This window comes from Myxocyprinus asiaticus, chromosome 45 (genome assembly GCF_019703515.2).
Source record: "Myxocyprinus asiaticus isolate MX2 ecotype Aquarium Trade chromosome 45, UBuf_Myxa_2, whole genome shotgun sequence".
NCBI lineage: Eukaryota > Metazoa > Chordata > Actinopteri > Cypriniformes > Catostomidae > Myxocyprinus > Myxocyprinus asiaticus.
In genome coordinates, this window is record NC_059388.1 from 30,871,764 (window position 1) to 30,890,095 (window position 18,332).

At 39.4% G+C, this 18,332-nt stretch overlaps 1 protein-coding gene across 1 annotated transcript; it reads right to left on the reverse strand.

Annotated features, from left to right (window-relative positions):
* Window positions 1-3,668: 3,668 nt before the first annotated feature.
* Window positions 3,669-16,578, reverse strand: LOC127435221 (protein FAM180A-like). The gene is made up of 3 exons (XM_051688504.1): window positions 16,255-16,578; window positions 11,665-11,762; window positions 3,669-5,500 (listed from the first exon to the last, which is right to left on the reverse strand). The coding sequence occupies exons 1-3, from the start codon at window positions 16,331-16,333 to the stop codon at window positions 5,156-5,158; spliced, it is 522 nt and encodes a 173-aa protein (XP_051544464.1). The 5' UTR covers window positions 16,334-16,578; the 3' UTR covers window positions 3,669-5,155.
* Between the last annotated feature and the right edge of the window lie 1,754 nt (window positions 16,579-18,332).

An 18,332-nucleotide genomic window follows, 5' to 3' on the forward strand; every position in this document is an offset into this window, starting at 1 on the left:
ACAGTATTTAACGCAATTACATCAGAAGTAACTGTAATTAAATTACTGAACAATTAGGAGTAATCCTGTACTTTACTTTTTCAATGAATAAGTAATTTAATTACAGTAATTAGTTACTTAGTAATGCATTACACCCAACACTGTTTATATATATATATTTATACAGTGCATCCGGAAAGTATTCACAGCGCTTCACTTTTTCCACATTGTGTTATGTTACAGCCTTATTCCAAAATTGATTAAATTCATTATTTTTCTCAATTCTTCAAACAATACCCCATAATGACAACGTGAAAGAAGTTTGTATGAAATCTTTGCAAATGTATTAAAAATAAAAAACGAAAAACATCACATGTACATAAGTATTCACAGCCTTTGCCATGACACTCAAAATTGAGCTCAGGTGCATCCTGTTTCCACTGATCATCCTTGAGATGTTTCTACAACTTGATTGGAGCACCTTTGGGACCAATTACAGCCTCAAGTCTTTTTGAGTATGATGCTACAAGCTTGGCACACCTATTTTTGGGCAGTTTCTCCCATTCTTCTTTGCAGCACCTCTCAAGCTCCATCAGGTTGGATGGGGAGCGTCGGTGCACAGCCATTTTCAGATCTCTCCAGAGATGTTCAATCGGGTTCAAGTCTGGGCTCTGGCTGGGCCACTCAAGGACATTCACAGAGTTGTCCCGGAGCCACTCCTTTGTTATTATGGCTGTGTGCTTAGGGTCGTTGTCCTGTTGGAAGATGAACCTTCACCCCAGTCTGAGGTCCAGAGCGCTCTGGAGCAGGTTTTCATCAAGGATGTCTCTGTACATTGCTGCATTCATCTTTCCCTCGATCCTGACTAGTCTCCCAGTTCCTGCCGCTGAAAAACATCCCCACAGCATGATGCTGCCACCACCATGCTTCACTGTAGGGATGGTATTGGCCAGGTGATGAGTGGTGCCTGGTTTCCTCCAGGCATGACGCTTGCCATTCAGTTTCTCATGGTCTGAGAGTCCTTCAGGTGCCTTTTGGCAAACTCCAGGGGGGCTGTCATGTGCCTTTTACTGAGGAGTGGCTTCCGTCTGGCCACTCTACCATACAGGCCTGATTGGTGGAGTGCTGCAGAGATGGTTGTTCTTCTGGAAGGTTCTCCTCTCTCCACAGAGAAATGCTGGAGCTCTGTCAGAGTGACCATCGGGTTCTTGGTCACCTCCCTGACTAAGGCCCTTTCTCCCCCGATCGCTCAGTTTGGCCAGGCGGCCAGCTCTAGGAAGAGCTGGTGGTTCCAAACTTCTTCCATTTACGGATGACGGAGGCCACTGTGCTCATTGGGACCTTCAATGCTGCAGAAATTTTTCTGTACCCTTCCCCAGATCTGTGCCTTGATACAATCCTGTCTCAGAGGTCTACAGACAATTCCTTGGACTTCATGGCTTGGTTTGTGCTCTGACATGCACTGTTAACTGTGGGACCTTATATAGACAGGTGTGTGCCTTTCCAAATCATGTCCAATCAACTGAATTTACCACAGGTGGACTCCAATCAAGTTGTAGAAACATCTCAAGGATGATCAGTGGAAACAGGATGCACCTGAGCTCAATTTTGAGTGTCATGGCAAAGGCTGTGAATACTTATGTACATGTGATTTTTTTTGTTTTTTATTTTTAATAAATTTGCAAAGATTTCAAACAAACTTCTTTCACGTTGTCATTATGGGGTATTGTTTGTAGAATTTTGAGGAAAATAATGAATTTAATCCATTTTGGAATAAGGCTGTAACATAACAAAATGTGGAAAAAGTGAAGCGCTGTGAATACTTTCAGGATGCACTGTATAAATATATATATCACATACTGGGTTGGCGCTGGTTTGGTGGCACAAGGGGGACCTACACAATATTAGGCAGGTGGTTTTAATGTTGTGGCTGATCGTTGTAGATATATATATATATAGTTGTGCTCAAAAGTTGTGTCTCTATAAAAGTCATTTTGTTGCAAAAGGTGTGTTTGCATACCCTGGCAGAAATTGTGAAATTTTGGCATTGATTTTGAAAATATGACTGATCATGCAAAAAAAACAAACTGTCTTTTATTTAAAGATAGTGATCATATGAAGCCATTTATCATCACATAGTTGTTTGGCTCCTTTTAAAATCATAATGATAACAGGAATCACCCAAATGGCCCTGATCAAAAGTTTACATACCCTTGAATGTTTGGCCTTGTTACAGACACACAAGGTGACACACACAGGTTTAAATGGCAATTAAAGGTTAATTTCCCACACCTGTGGCTTTTTAAATTGCAATTAGTGTCTGTGTATAAATAGTCAATGAGTTTGTTAGCTCTCACGTGGATGCACTGAGCAGGCTAGATACTGAGCCATGGGGAGCAGAAAAGAACTGTCAAAAGACCTGCGTAACAAGGTAATGGAACTATATAAAGATGGAAAAGGATATAAAAAGATATCCAAAGCCTTGAAAATGCCAGTCAGTACTGTTCAATCACTTATTAAGAAGTGGAAAATTCTGGGATCTCTTGATACCAAGACAAGGTCAGGTAGACCAAGAAAGATTTCAGACACAACTGCCAGAAGAATTGTTCAGGATGCAAAGAAAAACCCACAGGTAACCTCAGGAGAAATACAGGCTGCTCTGGAAAAAGACGGTGTGGTTGTTTCAAGGAGCACAATACGACGATACTCGAACAAAATTGAGCTGCATGGTCGAGTTGCCAGAAAGAAGCCTTTACTGCACCAATGCCACAAAAAAGCCCGGTTACAATACGCCCGACAACACCTTGACATGCCTCACAGCTTCTGGCACACTGTAATTTAGAGTGACGAGACCAAAATAGAGCTTTATGGTCACAACCATAAGTGCTATGTTTGGAGAGGGGTCAACAAGGCCTATAGTGAAAAGAATACCATCCTCACTGTGAAGCATGGTGGTGGCTCACTGATGTTTTGGGGGGGTGTGAATTCTAAAGGCACGGGGAATCTTGTGAAAATTGATGGCAAGATGAATGCAGCATGTTATCAGAAAATACTGGCAGACAATTTGCATTCTTCTGCACGAAAGCTGTGCATGGGACGCTCTTGGACTTTCCAGCACGACAATGACCCTAAGCACAAGGCCAAGTTGACCCTCCAGTGGTTACAGCAGAAAAAGGTGTAGGTTCTGGAGTGGCCATCACAGTCTCCTGACCTTAATATCATCAAGCCACTCTGGAGAGATCTCAAACATGCGGTTCATGCAAGACGACCAAAGACTTTACATGACCTGGAGGCATTTTGCCAAGACGAATGGGCAGCTATACCACCTGCAAGAATTTGGGGCCTTATAGAAACTATTACAAAAGACTGCACGCTGTCATTGATGCTAAAGGGGGCAATACACAGTATTAAGAACTAAGGGTATGCAGACTTTTGAACAGGGGTCATTTAATTTTTTCTTTGTTGACATGTTTTGTTTTATGATTGTGCCATTCTGTTATAACCTACAGTTGAATATGAATCCCATAAGAAATAAAAGAAATGTGTTTTGCCTGCTCACTTATGTTTTCTTTAAAAATGGTACATATATTACCAATTCTCCAAGGGTATGCAAACTTTTGAGCACAACTATATATATATATATATATATATATATATATATATATATATATATATATATATATATATATTCATGTATTCTATCTATCTCTGTCTGTCTGTCAAAACAAGAGTGTAATAACATCACATTTGTTTTTCAGTGAAAAGGTGAATTTCTTTACACAAATCCATCAAATAAAAACTTTTGTACAAGTTCTTAAAATAACATGTGAAACCTGACCTTACATTACAAAGGTATTCATCTTATAACACACATGTAACTGATTACCTCTTTGTTTACATTACATTGCAACAACGTTTTGTATTATAACCACATCTAAAACCTGTTATCTGCAGCTGTTATTATATCTGTAGCCTGTAGATGGCATTATAGACCCACAATTGCACAATCATTCCTGAGCATCACAGAATTTTGTTAAATTTTTATTTTTGTTCATTATAATCTCAAAAGTGAAGTCAGTCATTCAGCAGTTTTAATACTGGAGATGGCAGCTGTTGAAACTGCCTGATGTCTTCAATAAAATACTGTTGAAATGAAAACTCCAGTAATCTACATTGTCATTTGTAGGGCTGCTCTTTGAATGTGGTACCAAAGCTGTGAAGTTTTCACTTTATTATCAGTTATACTTGCTGGCGGCTATATTGTCTCTCGAAAAGCCTCTTAGAGTCAGTCACAAACATTACAGAGCGGAGGAACACATTTTGACAGGTGAAAGTGTCATGAAAACATGGTCAAGGACGTGATAATGACTATGTGAGCAGATGCATTATGTCAAGGAAAATGTGAAGCCTTACAAGGACACTAGAGCTCATTCTCAAGTAATGTGCCATCAAATTTGCCTGCGGTGTTGACGTATAACACTTTTTATGCAAAGAAAGTGATTTGTCACTGTGAAGGTGAACTTATGCAAAGATGCACGTCATATTTATTCTGATAACAGTGCAACAGATCACAGGAAGTACAGAAGTCCACAACTGCAGTGCTTCTGGACTAGTTTTGCTTCAGGACTCAATACAGTTCCAAAATAAACAGAAAAAGGCCACTAAAATGTGATAATATTACATGAACTACATATGCCCAAAAATATGAAAAATTGTTAACAGACTGAATAGGAAAATGTACTACTAAACAGTATATTGTCTATGTAGTTTGAGTGTTTGGATTCTAAATGCCAATTGAATTTCAGTTTCGGTTTCCTGCTCTTATAATTCACTGCACAAAATACAGTGTGGTCGCAACAAACCATGCTGGACCCTGATGTAGGTATTTAATGTAGTGTGGGTTGTATTAGTTGTATTCAATATTTCTGACAACGAGGGCATGTCACACAACCTGTCCGTGTTGACGTCTGCCTGATTTGATTAACTCACTTCTAGCAAGTGACTGATGTTTAGGGTACTATGAAAGGATGTACAGCCTTTGACATCAACAACCAAAAATATGGGACTTGCATTTTATTTGCATTTAGCATTGTTTTTTCCCTGCTGTTCGTGACCATACAGAACAGACCAGCGATGCACCAGTTGAGGTGTTTATATGACAGACTCCTCTTAATGTTTAGTATTTTGTCCTTGACTCCGACAGCAGGTCTCCTTTAATGGCTTTATAGAGTTGCAATAGGCTGTTTGCCCACAGTTCCCTCTGTCGGCCGGGGCTGGCATGTTGGAGTTGTTGTGCTGTAAACACCATTGTAAGGACTGTCCGCTCAAAGTCCTCCATCCGAAGCGCTCCACGGTGCTGTGCCAGCTGAAAACTGAGCCGCTGGATCTCAGGGAGAGTTCTGGGCAGAACATCTTCACACAGAACCTCAAGAACATCCAGCTTCCTCACAGATGCCAGTTCCTCATCATATATATGGAGCGTTCCTCGCGCAGAGTCCATGAACGCTCCTGATAACAACACCTGAAAGACACCAAACAGGTGGCAGATGAACAAATTATGATGATACTGTATAAACCATTTAATGATAGCAAATGAGACTACACAAAATCGTTGAAATTAAATCTATTTTAATGCGATATAACTCTTTACGCACTTTTAAACGCTTGTAACGTCTTGCCCATAGAGTTCCACTGTAAATGCATTACTGCAAACACATTTTTTGCTTTTTAAAAGCTGAGGGACAAGTACAATTATTTTCTGTGGTAACAGCCATTATGATACAAATGCTGTTGATAGTTTAACTTGTTTTAAACCTGAAACACTCTTTTAATCGGTCAAGCAGTTATACACAGTTATGCATCAAAACAGACAAATATTTAGGGCTGTGTAAGGGTAGGCGATATGGCCAAAATCTTATATCACGATATGAGTAATTTGTTTTTGGAAAATCAATAAAAACTGGTTAATATATTAGTTAACATTTTACAATAAGGTTTCATTTGTTAAGTTATCATGAACTAACAATGAACAATAATTTTACAGCATTTATTAAACTTTGTTAATGTTATTTTCAGCATGTAATACATTAAAATCAAAAGTTGTATATGTTAATATCAGTTAATGCACTATGAACTAACATGGACTAACAATAAACACTTGTAGTTGAATTAACTAACATTAATAATGATGAATAAATACTGTAAAATCGATTGTTCATTGTTAGTTCATGATAACTACTGCATTAACTAATGTTAACCTTATTATGAAGTGTTAACAAACCGTTTATGAACTTACCCTTAATAAAGAAACATTATTTACGTGAAGTCATCCTGAGGCCTTCTAACTCACTAAGAGTGACTCACAAACAATCTGAAGCACAGCTGCTGTCGTCAATCCACATTAAAAACAATATATTAGAATATTATTATGACATTGACTGTTTAAAAAGGTATTGCCTATCTACCTACCTAATTACCCACCCACCCATCTCTCTGTCTGACTGTCCATCCATCCGTCCGTCTGTCGGTCTGTCGGTCTATCTATCTATCTATATATAAAGTGCATTCATAAAGTATTCAGAGTCCTTCATTTTTTCACATCTTGTTAAGTTGCAGCCTTATGCTATAATGCTTTAAATTATTTATTTTTTGACATCAATCTACACTCCATATCCCATAATGACAAAGCAAAAACCAGACTTTTGATATCTTGGTGAATTTATTAAAAAGAAAAAACTGAAGTATTCAGACCCTTTGCTATGACACTTGAAATTCAGTTCAGGTGCATCCCATTTCTCTGGATCATCTTTGAGATGTTTCTACACTTTGATTGGAGTCCACCTGTGGCAAATTCAATTGCTTGGACATGATTTGGAAAGGCACACACCTGTCTATATAAAGTCTCACAGCTGAAAATGCATATCAGAGCAAAAACCAAGCCATGAGGTCAAAGGAACTGCCTACAGAGCTCAGAGACAGGATTGGCTGTGTCTCGTTTGGAAGGCCACGTCCTCCGGAGGTCGCATTTGTCAGCTGCATACGTCATCGAGGCTGTCTCGTTTCAGAAAAGCAAGTAGGACACTTCAAATGCAGCCTTCGAATGCGACCTTCTTTCACGGGAATTCGGAGGATACATGAGGTGTATCCTTCGTGGGCACTCACAACCCACACTTCTTTGCTTCAACGGAAATGTCTAAAACAATGACGCTAATTTGCCCGTAAATATGATGTTCAAACACAAGTAATGTTAATTCCCAAGTTGAAGTACCTCAGTAGATGGGTGCAGAGTATATAATATGTATAATTATATTAATATATAATTAAAATAAAGTATGAGACTAAAAGTACACCTGTAAAATCTATTTTGTTTTCCCTTAACATCATTATAACTCTCCTAAAATTTACCTCATACATTCCCTTCTAAAGGGGCTTTATTCCCTTCTCACTCAAAGCGCTCGCACTTGTTAAAGAGTGGCGTGCTGTCATAGCAACCATGTCACGTTCCATTTCCGTTCATTCAACGAAGGCCTTCTCATTTAACCGAGGCTTGTTTAAAGGAGGATGCTCAGTATACTGCAGCCTTCAAAGGACGCATTCTACCTAGCACGCAGCCTTCAAAACGAGACACAGCTATTGGGTTGAGGCACAGATCTGGGGAAGGCTACAAAACAATTTTGGCTGCATTGAAGGTTCCCAAGAGCACAGTGGCCTCCATAATACTTAAATGGACGAAGTTTGGAACAACCAGGACTCTTCCTAGAGCTGGCCACCTGGCCAATTGGGGGAGAAGGGCCTTGGTAAGAGAGGTGACCAAGAACCCAACAGTCACTCTGGTTGAGCTCCAGAGATCATGTGTGGAGATGGGAGAAACTTGCAGAAGGACGACCATCACTGCAACACTCCACTGATCTGGGCTTTATGGCAGAGTGGCCAGACGGAAGCCTCTCCTCAGTAGCAAGACACATGAAAAAGCACCTAAAAGGACTCTCGGACTGTGAGAAACAAGATTCTCTGGTCTGATGAAACGAAGAATGAACTGTTTGGCCTCAATTCCAAGCATCGTGTCTGGAGGAAATCACCTTCGCAATACCATCCCAATGGTGAAGCATGGTGGTGGTAGCATCATACTGTGGGGGTGTTTTTCAGCGGCAGGGACTGGGGGACTGGTCAGGGCTGAAGGAAAGCTGAATGCAGCAAAATACAGAGATATCCTTAATGAAAACCTGGTCCAGAGTGCTCAGCACCTCAGACTGGGCCGAAGGTTCACCTTTCAACAGGACAATGACCCAAAGCACACAGCCAAGACAACGCAAGAGTGGCTTAGGGACAACTCTGTGGATGTCCTTGAATGGCCCAGCCAGAGCCCGGACTTGAACCCAATCGAACATCTCTGGAGAGACCTGAAAATGGCTGTCCACCGACGGTCCCCATCCAACCTGACAGAGCTTGAGAGGTTCTACAGAGAAGAATGGCAGAAAATCCCCAAATCCAGGTGTTGCAAAGCTTGTTGCATCATACCCAAAAAAGAATTGAGCCTGTAATCGCTGCCAAAGGTGCTTCAACTAAATACTGAGTTAAGGGTCTGAATACTTATGTCAAAGTGATATTTAAGTTTTTTCTTTAGAATAAATTTGAAGTTATTAAAAATCTGTTTTTTGCTTTGTCATTATGGGGTATGTATTATGGGGGAGTGTATTATTGTGAAAAAAATAATAATTGAAAGCATTTTAGCATAAGGCTGCAACATAGCAAAATGTGAAAAAAAGGGGTCTGAATACTTTCTGAATAAACTGTATATATACAGTTTATATGTCTAACCCAAAGCTAACCCTATATATATATATATATATACACTGTACTGTGCAAACGTTTTAGGCACTTGTGAAAAATTTTGCATAGTGAGGATGTCTTCAAAAATAATGAAATAAATATTTTTCATTTATTACTTAATGTCATACAAAGTCCAGTAAACATAAAAAAGCTAAATCAATATTCGGTGTGAACACCTTTGCCTTTAAAACAGCCCCAATTCCCCTAGGTACACCTGGACACAGTTTTTCTTGGTTGTTGGCAGATAGGATGTTCCAAGCTTCTTGGAGAATTCACCACAGTTCTTCTATTTATTTAGGCTGTCTCAATTACTTCTGTCACTTCTTGTAATCCCAGACTGACATGATGTTCAGTGGGGGGGCTCTGTGGGGGCAATACCATCTCTTGCAGGGCTCCCTGTTCTTCTATTCTAATCTTTCTATTTGCAAAAGGAACGTTTGGGAGTCTAAAATGTATATTTCCTACCGACACACTAAAGCTGAAGATATAAATAACCATCTTAAGACAAAAGTTTTTGTTAAACATCTTAAGTTCCTAAAACTTTTGCACAGTACTGTATATATCATTGTCTGTCTTTGCTGACAAATAGCGGTTCTCAGTCTACCGATCACTGTGGGCAATTTAAAAGAGCGCGCAAATAAAACATGACGTCATCCATAGCAACGAGGTCAACTCCGCCTTACTCTTATCTTAAGATTTCCTTAGTAAAACTTGCTCTTAGCTTAGGTTTTAAGCAAAAACTCCTAGCTAGGAACTCTTTGGAGAACTCCTAGTGGTAAAATAAAAGTCTTTGTGAATATGGCCCCTGATTGATAGCATCATTAATCTGTTACTCTATGCCAGATCTCGTTAACACACCAAAAGGAAAAGAGAGTTGAGAGAGAAGCTATACAAATAACCAGAATCTGAAAGCATGTTTTATTACATAAGTTGCTAGGGAGGGTAGAGTCACATGGGGTAACCTCCTCGTGGTCGCGGTTAGTGGTTCTCGCTCTCAATGGGGCGTGTGGTAAGTTGTGCGTGGATCGTGGAGAGTAGCATGAGCCTCCACATGCTGTGAGTCTCCGCGGTGTCATGCACAACGAGTCATGTGATAAGATGCACGGATTGACGGTCTCAGAAGCGGAGGCAACTGAGACTTGTCCTCCGCCACCCGGATTGAGGTGAGTAACCGCGCCACCACGAGGACCTACGAAGTAGTGGGAATTGGGCATTCCAAATTGGGAGAAAAGGGGATGTATCAAATGTAAACAGCGGGACAAAAAGCGTATTTGTATCAAAATATCAGACTTGAAGTGTAAATGCAGCTGGAGTCTGTCGTTAATATTAATCAAACAACATGAACAAGAAAATGAGAAAACCACTCACTGCTCTCGGCTGGAGAACTTTACTAGCTTTAAAAAGTATTAATGTAGTATTATAATCATACAGTGAAGACCAGCAATTCAAGGAGTTTTGTTACATTTAATTACTTGATTCTGCCATTAAAAACGTAAAGCACTTTGTTCTTGATTTATATCTGTTCTATTGCTTGTAATTTGTTTTTGTTCTCACTTTATTACTGACGGACTGAAATTGCTTTCATATGTAAGCAAAATGGACATTATAACTGAAATATACTTAAATGAATCAGAATCGAATCTGAATTTAATCTGTATTGACATCCAGCCCCAACAAATATCGCTTGATTAATCTGCCTAAATCTCTAATCTCACACCTAATGAATCAGTTGAGTTAGATTAGTGTGTGTTTTGTACCATGTTTACGGTCTCACAGCAGTACACTACTGGAATATTAATATTTTGGTTTGTTGTTTAGATTGAATCTAAATGGAGATCTTGTTTATTCCGGTGTGGAGCAGTTGATGAATCTGACAGCAGGGGAGATAGTGGAGCTCAGCAGAACTCAATAACTCAATAAACTCAAGTGTAGATATGAAGTTTTGTTAGATGATAACACTGAGCAAAAGCTGAAAATTTTTTCAATGTGAAGATACTGAAAACAACATTAAACTCAGCAGCTAAACACAACACCACAACTACACCAGTGGAAAGTTTTATTGCTCAGATGTTGCTCTTTCATAGCTCTGGAGACTACGTTATATTTTAAGTATCAGCTTTGTCTCAAATGTTTCTTTTAAAACTGCTTAGGAGAAATAAACACAAATCTGAGCACAGTTTGAGATGGCGTGTTTACATTCACAGCAATACGCTGATAACTACCAAAAAATCGGAAAAATGCAAGAAAACCGTCTTTACATGAGATTTGATATCATTGGATTATTCTCTGCTTTTGTTGTCATTGGATAAGCCGGTGAAAACCGTGGTAAAGGTGTTGACCACACATGTTGTCAGCTTATTAAGCATAATCGGTGTAAGGTCTTGCATCTAAATGTGCTCATTATCGAGATCTCTTTCTAAAGTCTAGAGGAAACCCTTTTTTGTCCTCAGTCGCAAATGTGAAAGTGTGTAATATCTGCGCAAGTAGCGCCACCGAACGGAATTGAATAAACATTGTTTTCAAACAGCCTTCCGAATACATCCCTCATCTGCCATTGATCAAATGAGTAGATAGTCCCGCCCCAACACACACCATTGGTTGAGTTCAAAAGAAACTGAGGAATTTTTTTATAGCGCCACAGAGACACAGTGTTTACACTTTTGAGGCAATGAACATACAAACGGCTTACTTACAGTTGTCTGGGATAAGAGAAAGTATTTTAACACTTCGATTTGCTCTCCAGTTAATCTCAATGCTGTCTAGGAGAAACAACTGAACGAGATCTCATTTGGGATTGTTCTCCTACAGGTTAACAGGTGTAAAATATATGGTGTTGACCAATAACACCAGATGTACCTCATAGAGAAGGTTGGCATCCTCCACAGATTTCTGAAACGAGGGGTTGAGCAGAGCTGGCGTCCCTCGCTTCACTCTGAAGGCTGATGGGTACAGAGCTGAAGGACAGAGAGAATCATGGGTAACGTTTTGATTTGAAATGTCATTGGTGCTCATGATAAAACATTACTGACATCAAACCTGATGTGATGCATCTAAAGCGCCTTTAAATGTGTCCCATCAGGTTTGATACCAATGATGTTTGGTAACAAGTCACACGAGAACCAATGGTATTTTGCATGACCTGATGTATTAACTAAAAATATTCTGCTCCAGTGTAGCTCTCAAGGAGAGTTTCAGTGAATAACTACTAAAATGTCCTCACACAAAGATATTGTATGGCTTAAGAAGACTTGAAATATATAACACCAGTCGTATGGACAACTTTTACGATACTTTAAATATCAGTTCCAATGATTCCTTCAAGTCTTTATCTGTCACTCTAGGGTGAGCATTCTGCGGTGTGCCCTTTGAGTCATTTTGGCTGGACGGCCACTTCTAGAGAGAGTACCTATAGTACTAAATCATCTCCATTTATAGGCAATTTGTCTAACTGTGGACAGGTGAATATCTAAGCTCTTCCAGATAACTTTGTAACCCTTTCCCACTTTATGCAAAGCAACAATTCTTGATCGTAGGTCTTCTGAGATATTTTTTGCGAGGCATGGTCCACGTCACCAGATGCTTCTTGAATGTTTGAGTGCTCTTTATAAGTCAAAGTAGCTCTAACCCACACCTCCAATCTCATTTCATTAATTGGATGCCAGGTTTGCCAACTCCTGACTCTAATTAGCTTTGGTTGATGTCATTAAACTAGGGGTTCACATACTTTTTCCAACCTAAACTGTGAATGTTTGAATGATGTATTTAATATTTTTTTCATTATAGATGAAGATCAAACCAGATTTCAAAACAGAAAACAAATTTATACATAAATGCAGGTAATTCCAAAGGGTTCACGTACTTTTTTATTGCCACTGTATGTCATTAACATCATTTTTGAAACTTGAAAGCCGCTAATTTTATTATTTGCAAAAGAGCAGCGTGAAAATGGTAACATCTCCTTTAGTGTTCCACAGAAGAAAGGGTGAGAAAATGATGACATAAATTTCATTTTTGGGGGAACTATTCCTCAAATCTCACTTCTAAACACAATGTTTGGAAACAAACAGCTTATGGTTTGTATCTGAGGGTGTCAGTTGTTTATTTCCAGTAAAGGGCAGCCTGTAGAAGCTCCATTGCATGTGTTCAACAGCTGCACATCCGTGTTTGATTGGCTGGCTGCTGGGCATGATAGCGGTTGACTGACAGGGAGGTGCCTGTCGATGGAAGATGGCTGCGTTTAACATCTGCGTGTCAGGCCTGTGGTTCCATCTGCAACTTGAAGACGTCGATCTGATAGAGCTGCATCTCTGACGCGATGCTTCAACATATATGTTGCAGGAAAACTATAGGAATAGGTGCGTGCATCCAACCTGTAGGTGTAAGACATACTGCAATGCAGCCAGCTGGGAAATGGAGAAATGTATATGTGTTTAAAGTACACATATACATCTTTAAAGTGTTTAAAGATCCAAAGCATTGCGTTAGCTTTGTAAGAGACAAACCGGATTGAATAACCACATGTTTCACTCTAAATAAGTGTATTTTTGAACTCTATTGGCATATAATGCAACAAGGAGTTGCTGGAGTCAACTGATTTTAGTAATGGACCTACCTATATTTGTGTACAAATAAAATAATTATGCTGACACCTTTCTAAGGTGTTTTTTTTTTCTCCCTTTAGTTTAGCTCCAAAATCATAGGTGGCAATTGTCATCTTGACCCCCCTTTATAAAATAATGGATTACTCAGTTAATATTTATCCATGACATTTTATATTTCGGCTTCATCATTATTTATGTTCTACCTTCAGAAAAAAATTCAGTCTGGGACATTTCTTAAACTTGGTATATTTGGCATGGAATAACCCTTTAATGGTATTTCTAGGGTGCTTCTTTGTCATTTTCGAACTCAACAGCATCAGTCCTCATTCACTGAAATGCATGGAAATGAGCACATTCTGCTTAACATCTGCTTTTGTCGTGCTGAGTGAGTCCAGTCAGGCTTTCTAAGCAACCAATTGGCCCAGTTGCTAGGGAGGGTAGAGTCACATGATCAGATGCGGAGGCAACTGAGATTCGTCCTCCGCCACCCGGATTGAGGCGAGTCACTACGCGACCATGAGAACTTATAATAATAATAATTTAATAATAATTTTCTTTATTTATCACATTATACATTTGCACATATACAGTGACATTCTTCTTTTTCACATATCCCAGCTAGGCTGGGGTCAGAGTGCAGGGTCAGCCATGATACAGCACCCCTGGAGCAGATAGGGTCAAGGGCCTTGCTCAAGGGCCCAACAGTGGCATCTTGGTGGTGCCGGGGCTTGAACCCCCGACCTTCTGATCAGTAACCCAGAGCCTTAACTGCTGAGCTACCACTGCCCCTAGTTTTCGCATATCCCAGCCAAGCTGGGGTCAGAGCGCAGGGTCAGCCATGATACGGCACCCTGGAGCAGAACTTCGCGCGCATTGGGAATTGGGCATTCCAAATTGGGGAGAAAAGGGGAGAAAAAAACAAAAACAAAAAGGGATCTGCTTGGTACATCGCCAACATCACAGACATTCCACAGCTGTTTTAACCAATCGGCCGCAGATGTGTGTAGACCGTTCAGAAGGTTCTAAAACCATTACCTTTGCACACATGATCCTTCTCCTCCAAAACACCTTTAAACCTCATAAAAACAGTGTGTTCTTTCACTGAGCCAAAACCTATAGCAGTATGCAACTGAACACCCGCTGCATTGCCATGGAAATGATAAGCAGACTTGTGAGATATCACCGCACCAAAATATTCACCCAACTGTTTTTTTAAGGAAAACTCGCCTTAGTTTTAATAAAGTAGAATCTCGTTGGCTGCTGCTGTTTCTTGACCACTCAGAGGTGAACGTCCAACAAGCTCTTGAGTTATTGAACATTTCTGTTTGCAAATACAAGCTTGTTACAGCTGTTTTAATTCCACTTAAATCTCCCAGTCCTGTTTTGAACGTTTGACTCTCCGTCTAAACACTGGTGTGAGCAAGGCGGATCATGCTGGCTTTGTGCCCTGGACGGATGAGTCCCCCACTGGCACAGCAGTCACAACATGCATTTTTATCGGCCCAGTCATCTTGAAGTGTAGCTGCTGTTGTTTCCCGTAAGCACAAGGTCAGCAATCTTAAATGATTAGCACTTCAAATCCCACAAACAACTGGATGACACGAGCACAAACTCATCCATCACATCTGCTGTGTTTGTTCTTCTGTAAACGGAAGACAAACTCTGTCTTGGATTCTCACAAATCACAAAACAAAGCTAGATTTCCACTTGAGTTGGAGGGTTTTATGGGTTAGAATATGGTTCTGTAGAAACCAGATGTTTCAGCTGTTATTGCATTAGATCAAGTGTTATCTGCGCTCATATGCTGTTAGATATTTTCTCAGAATGACTTTTAATCAGCTGGTGTTCTGATGATTTTAAGTGGATGTAAGTCACTTCCCCTCAAGTGTCCTTTACACAGAGTAACCACAGATTTCTATGACAATCTGCATTGACTTTTAATCATGCACAGAATTTGAATTATTTGATTTTCTCTGTGCTAATTCTTGATACCATCAATGGAATTACTACTAGTGAAAAAGCTCATTTTTATATCAGTAATCAGGTTTTCACTAGTAAAACTATTAACTCTTGAGGCTCATTTATGCCATACTGTAAGTCATAGGCACAAAGTCAGTGGGCATGACCATGAAGTTTCGTTATTTCCGTGCAAGCATGCGCAAGTAAGTCTAGGCGCAAGTGGGTTTGGTGAAATCACGATGCTAATGGACTTGGTCAAGTGCAATTAAAATTTTCCAAATATTGCAGCATTTGCATCCTATTACATAGTCCATTCCTTCAAGCACCAGCATATAAACAAACATTAAAGTGTACTTTAAGTACCCTGATGACGCACTTTTTCAACCGTCAAAACAGTGTGGAATGTTGGACGCTTCATGCACTCAACGCACGCGGCTTGCTGTAGATAGTGGTAAAACGCTTAAAATTTTCATTTTAACTAGTAAGTAGTAAATAGCTGATATGTGTGTTTAAAGTTTAAATTTCTGTGTGTTTTGAACAGGAGTGAATGACGGATCATTGTGAAATTCTACTAGTAAAAATGCAGTTACAGATATCAAAAATTCCCACTTTTAAATTTTTTGATATCCATTTTTTATATCAAAAAGTAATGACATCAGTTTTTACTAGTGCAAACCTAATTACTGAAATCATAAATCTGCACTTTCACTTGAACTAGTGAAAATGTAATTATATATATTATTCATATCCTGCACCTGATTAAATGTCAAAAGGACTTGAACTAACGTTTCACTAACGTTTGACAACTACAAAGATGTGTTCTAGATTACTAGTCCAGTCACCTCACCTCAGTGTCTCCTGATGGATCCATCAAATTGTGTCTTACCTTTTCTCAAGTAGTGGGATGTGGAGGTAGACATGTGACACACCAGAGCAGAGAGAGACAGAATCCTGAGGACCGTCATGATTGTTTCTCCTCTTCTCTCAATGTTTCTCAGCACTGCAGTAAATACACAGCGGCTCCACAGAGAGGGAGAGAGAGAGAGGGAGAGATAGAGAGAGAGAGAGTGGCCCCATCATTTCTCAACTGTTGTCCTTTTTCCTCAAGCATACATTCCGTTTGTCCTCTTTGACGGAGAGGAATTCAGTGTGTGTGTGTGTGTGGACATTTTCATCTGGAAGTCATCAAAAGTTAAAGACTATCTGTCTATCAGTCTGCCTCATCTGCTTTCTGTCTTCCTCACAGGCACCAAATTCATCAGCAAAAGCTTTCTGGGCCATCACACTAAGTTTACAGTAGGTAGGTAAACACACACACAAATACACAGTTTAGATGAGATATGGTCTTGAATAGTAGCATGTCTGTGTTATTTTTAAAGACATTTAACATCCAGTGCTGTATCAAGTGCAGAGTGAAAACAGCCAGCGATTTTGGTTCAAGAATTCACTTACTGTTTTCCAAAGAACTCACTGTTTTTATTGGCATCAACACTGTGGAATGAGAATCACAGTCCTACAGATGAAAAGAGTGCTGAAATAACAGAAAATAACTACACGTACAATAACACACACCCTCAACTCTCTCTGGCTGTGTTCAAAATCCTAGTGAGCTGCCTTGTTGTCTAGTGCCTACATAGGGAGCTGCCTTCTAAGACAGCATCCTCACCAAAATGGAAAATGTTTCTAAATAGATTGAACTGTTTTTATACTTACTTTTATACAACTTCAGTATTGAATGAAACATATACATTTCTAATCGACATTTCTCTCGTGACTGACCTCGATGCAATTGGATTACCCAACCTGGTTTATTGACAATTTGTAATACTTAGTATGAGATGGTGAAATTGTAAGAAATCATACAAGTTGGCTCTTACAAAACTGTACAACTTTTAATCTCATAGAGAAAAATAAACGAACAATGTAATTACGATTTTTTCCATAATATAACCTCTAACTCAATCTTAAAACCTAACCATGATTTTAATAGGAAATAACTTTTGTTTAACACATATGGGGGGAAAAAATAAGAGGGAATCATATTACAGGTATAACAGGTTATTGACACCACTCAATAACCTGTATTTTTTTGAATGGAGTACTCTGAAATCAAACAGAAACATAGAGGAGGCTACAGGATGCCACAGTCACACTGTGTCCTAACCTGACGGCAAACGACACGAGATAAAAGGTATATTTTCTATGGTAATCAGAGTTTTTGTCCTAACCAGCAGTGACGAGCGACGGTACAGTGTATCAATTGCTTGTTTTCTTTTTTACCGTCATTGCGCGGTTAACTCTGTCCACTGTGAACTGGCACCGGTCCAAAAACGAAAAAAAAAAAAAAAAGGCTGGGCATAGAAATGCATCAATTCTTGGACTACAAACTCTTCAGACATGTTTAGTAAGTTCTGTTCGCTGGGTTGTGTTCTGTTGTCACTATCACTGTGGAGGACCTGTTTTTAGATAAACACAACAAGTTTTCGCTTGAACGCCCCAAAGTCACGAGGGGGCTACGTGAACTGTTGCTCTCGTACCCTATCATGAACGCACACAGGAGATCAATGGTCAGTGAACATTTTCACTAAATAATACATTAGATTTCAGTTTGTTTCTCATCAAATCTTATCGTACGCTTTCATAACAATCATGAGTCTCATGAATAATTTATTAGACTTCTGAATTATACTTTTGTGTTCTTTTGAAGCTTGAAGAGGTGGTCACCATAAACTGCCATTGTATGACATCACTGAGCACAACATTTATTCACAATTTCTCCCTTTGTGTTCAGAAAAAGAAAGAAAGTCATATAGAGTTATAACAACACAGGGGTGAATAAACAATGAATGAACTTAAATGTTTGGGTGAACTATACCATAAATTAAATTAAATTACTATATCATGATCGTTATTGTGATATAAGATTTTGGACATATCGTCCACCCCTAGGCGAGTGCTCACGTC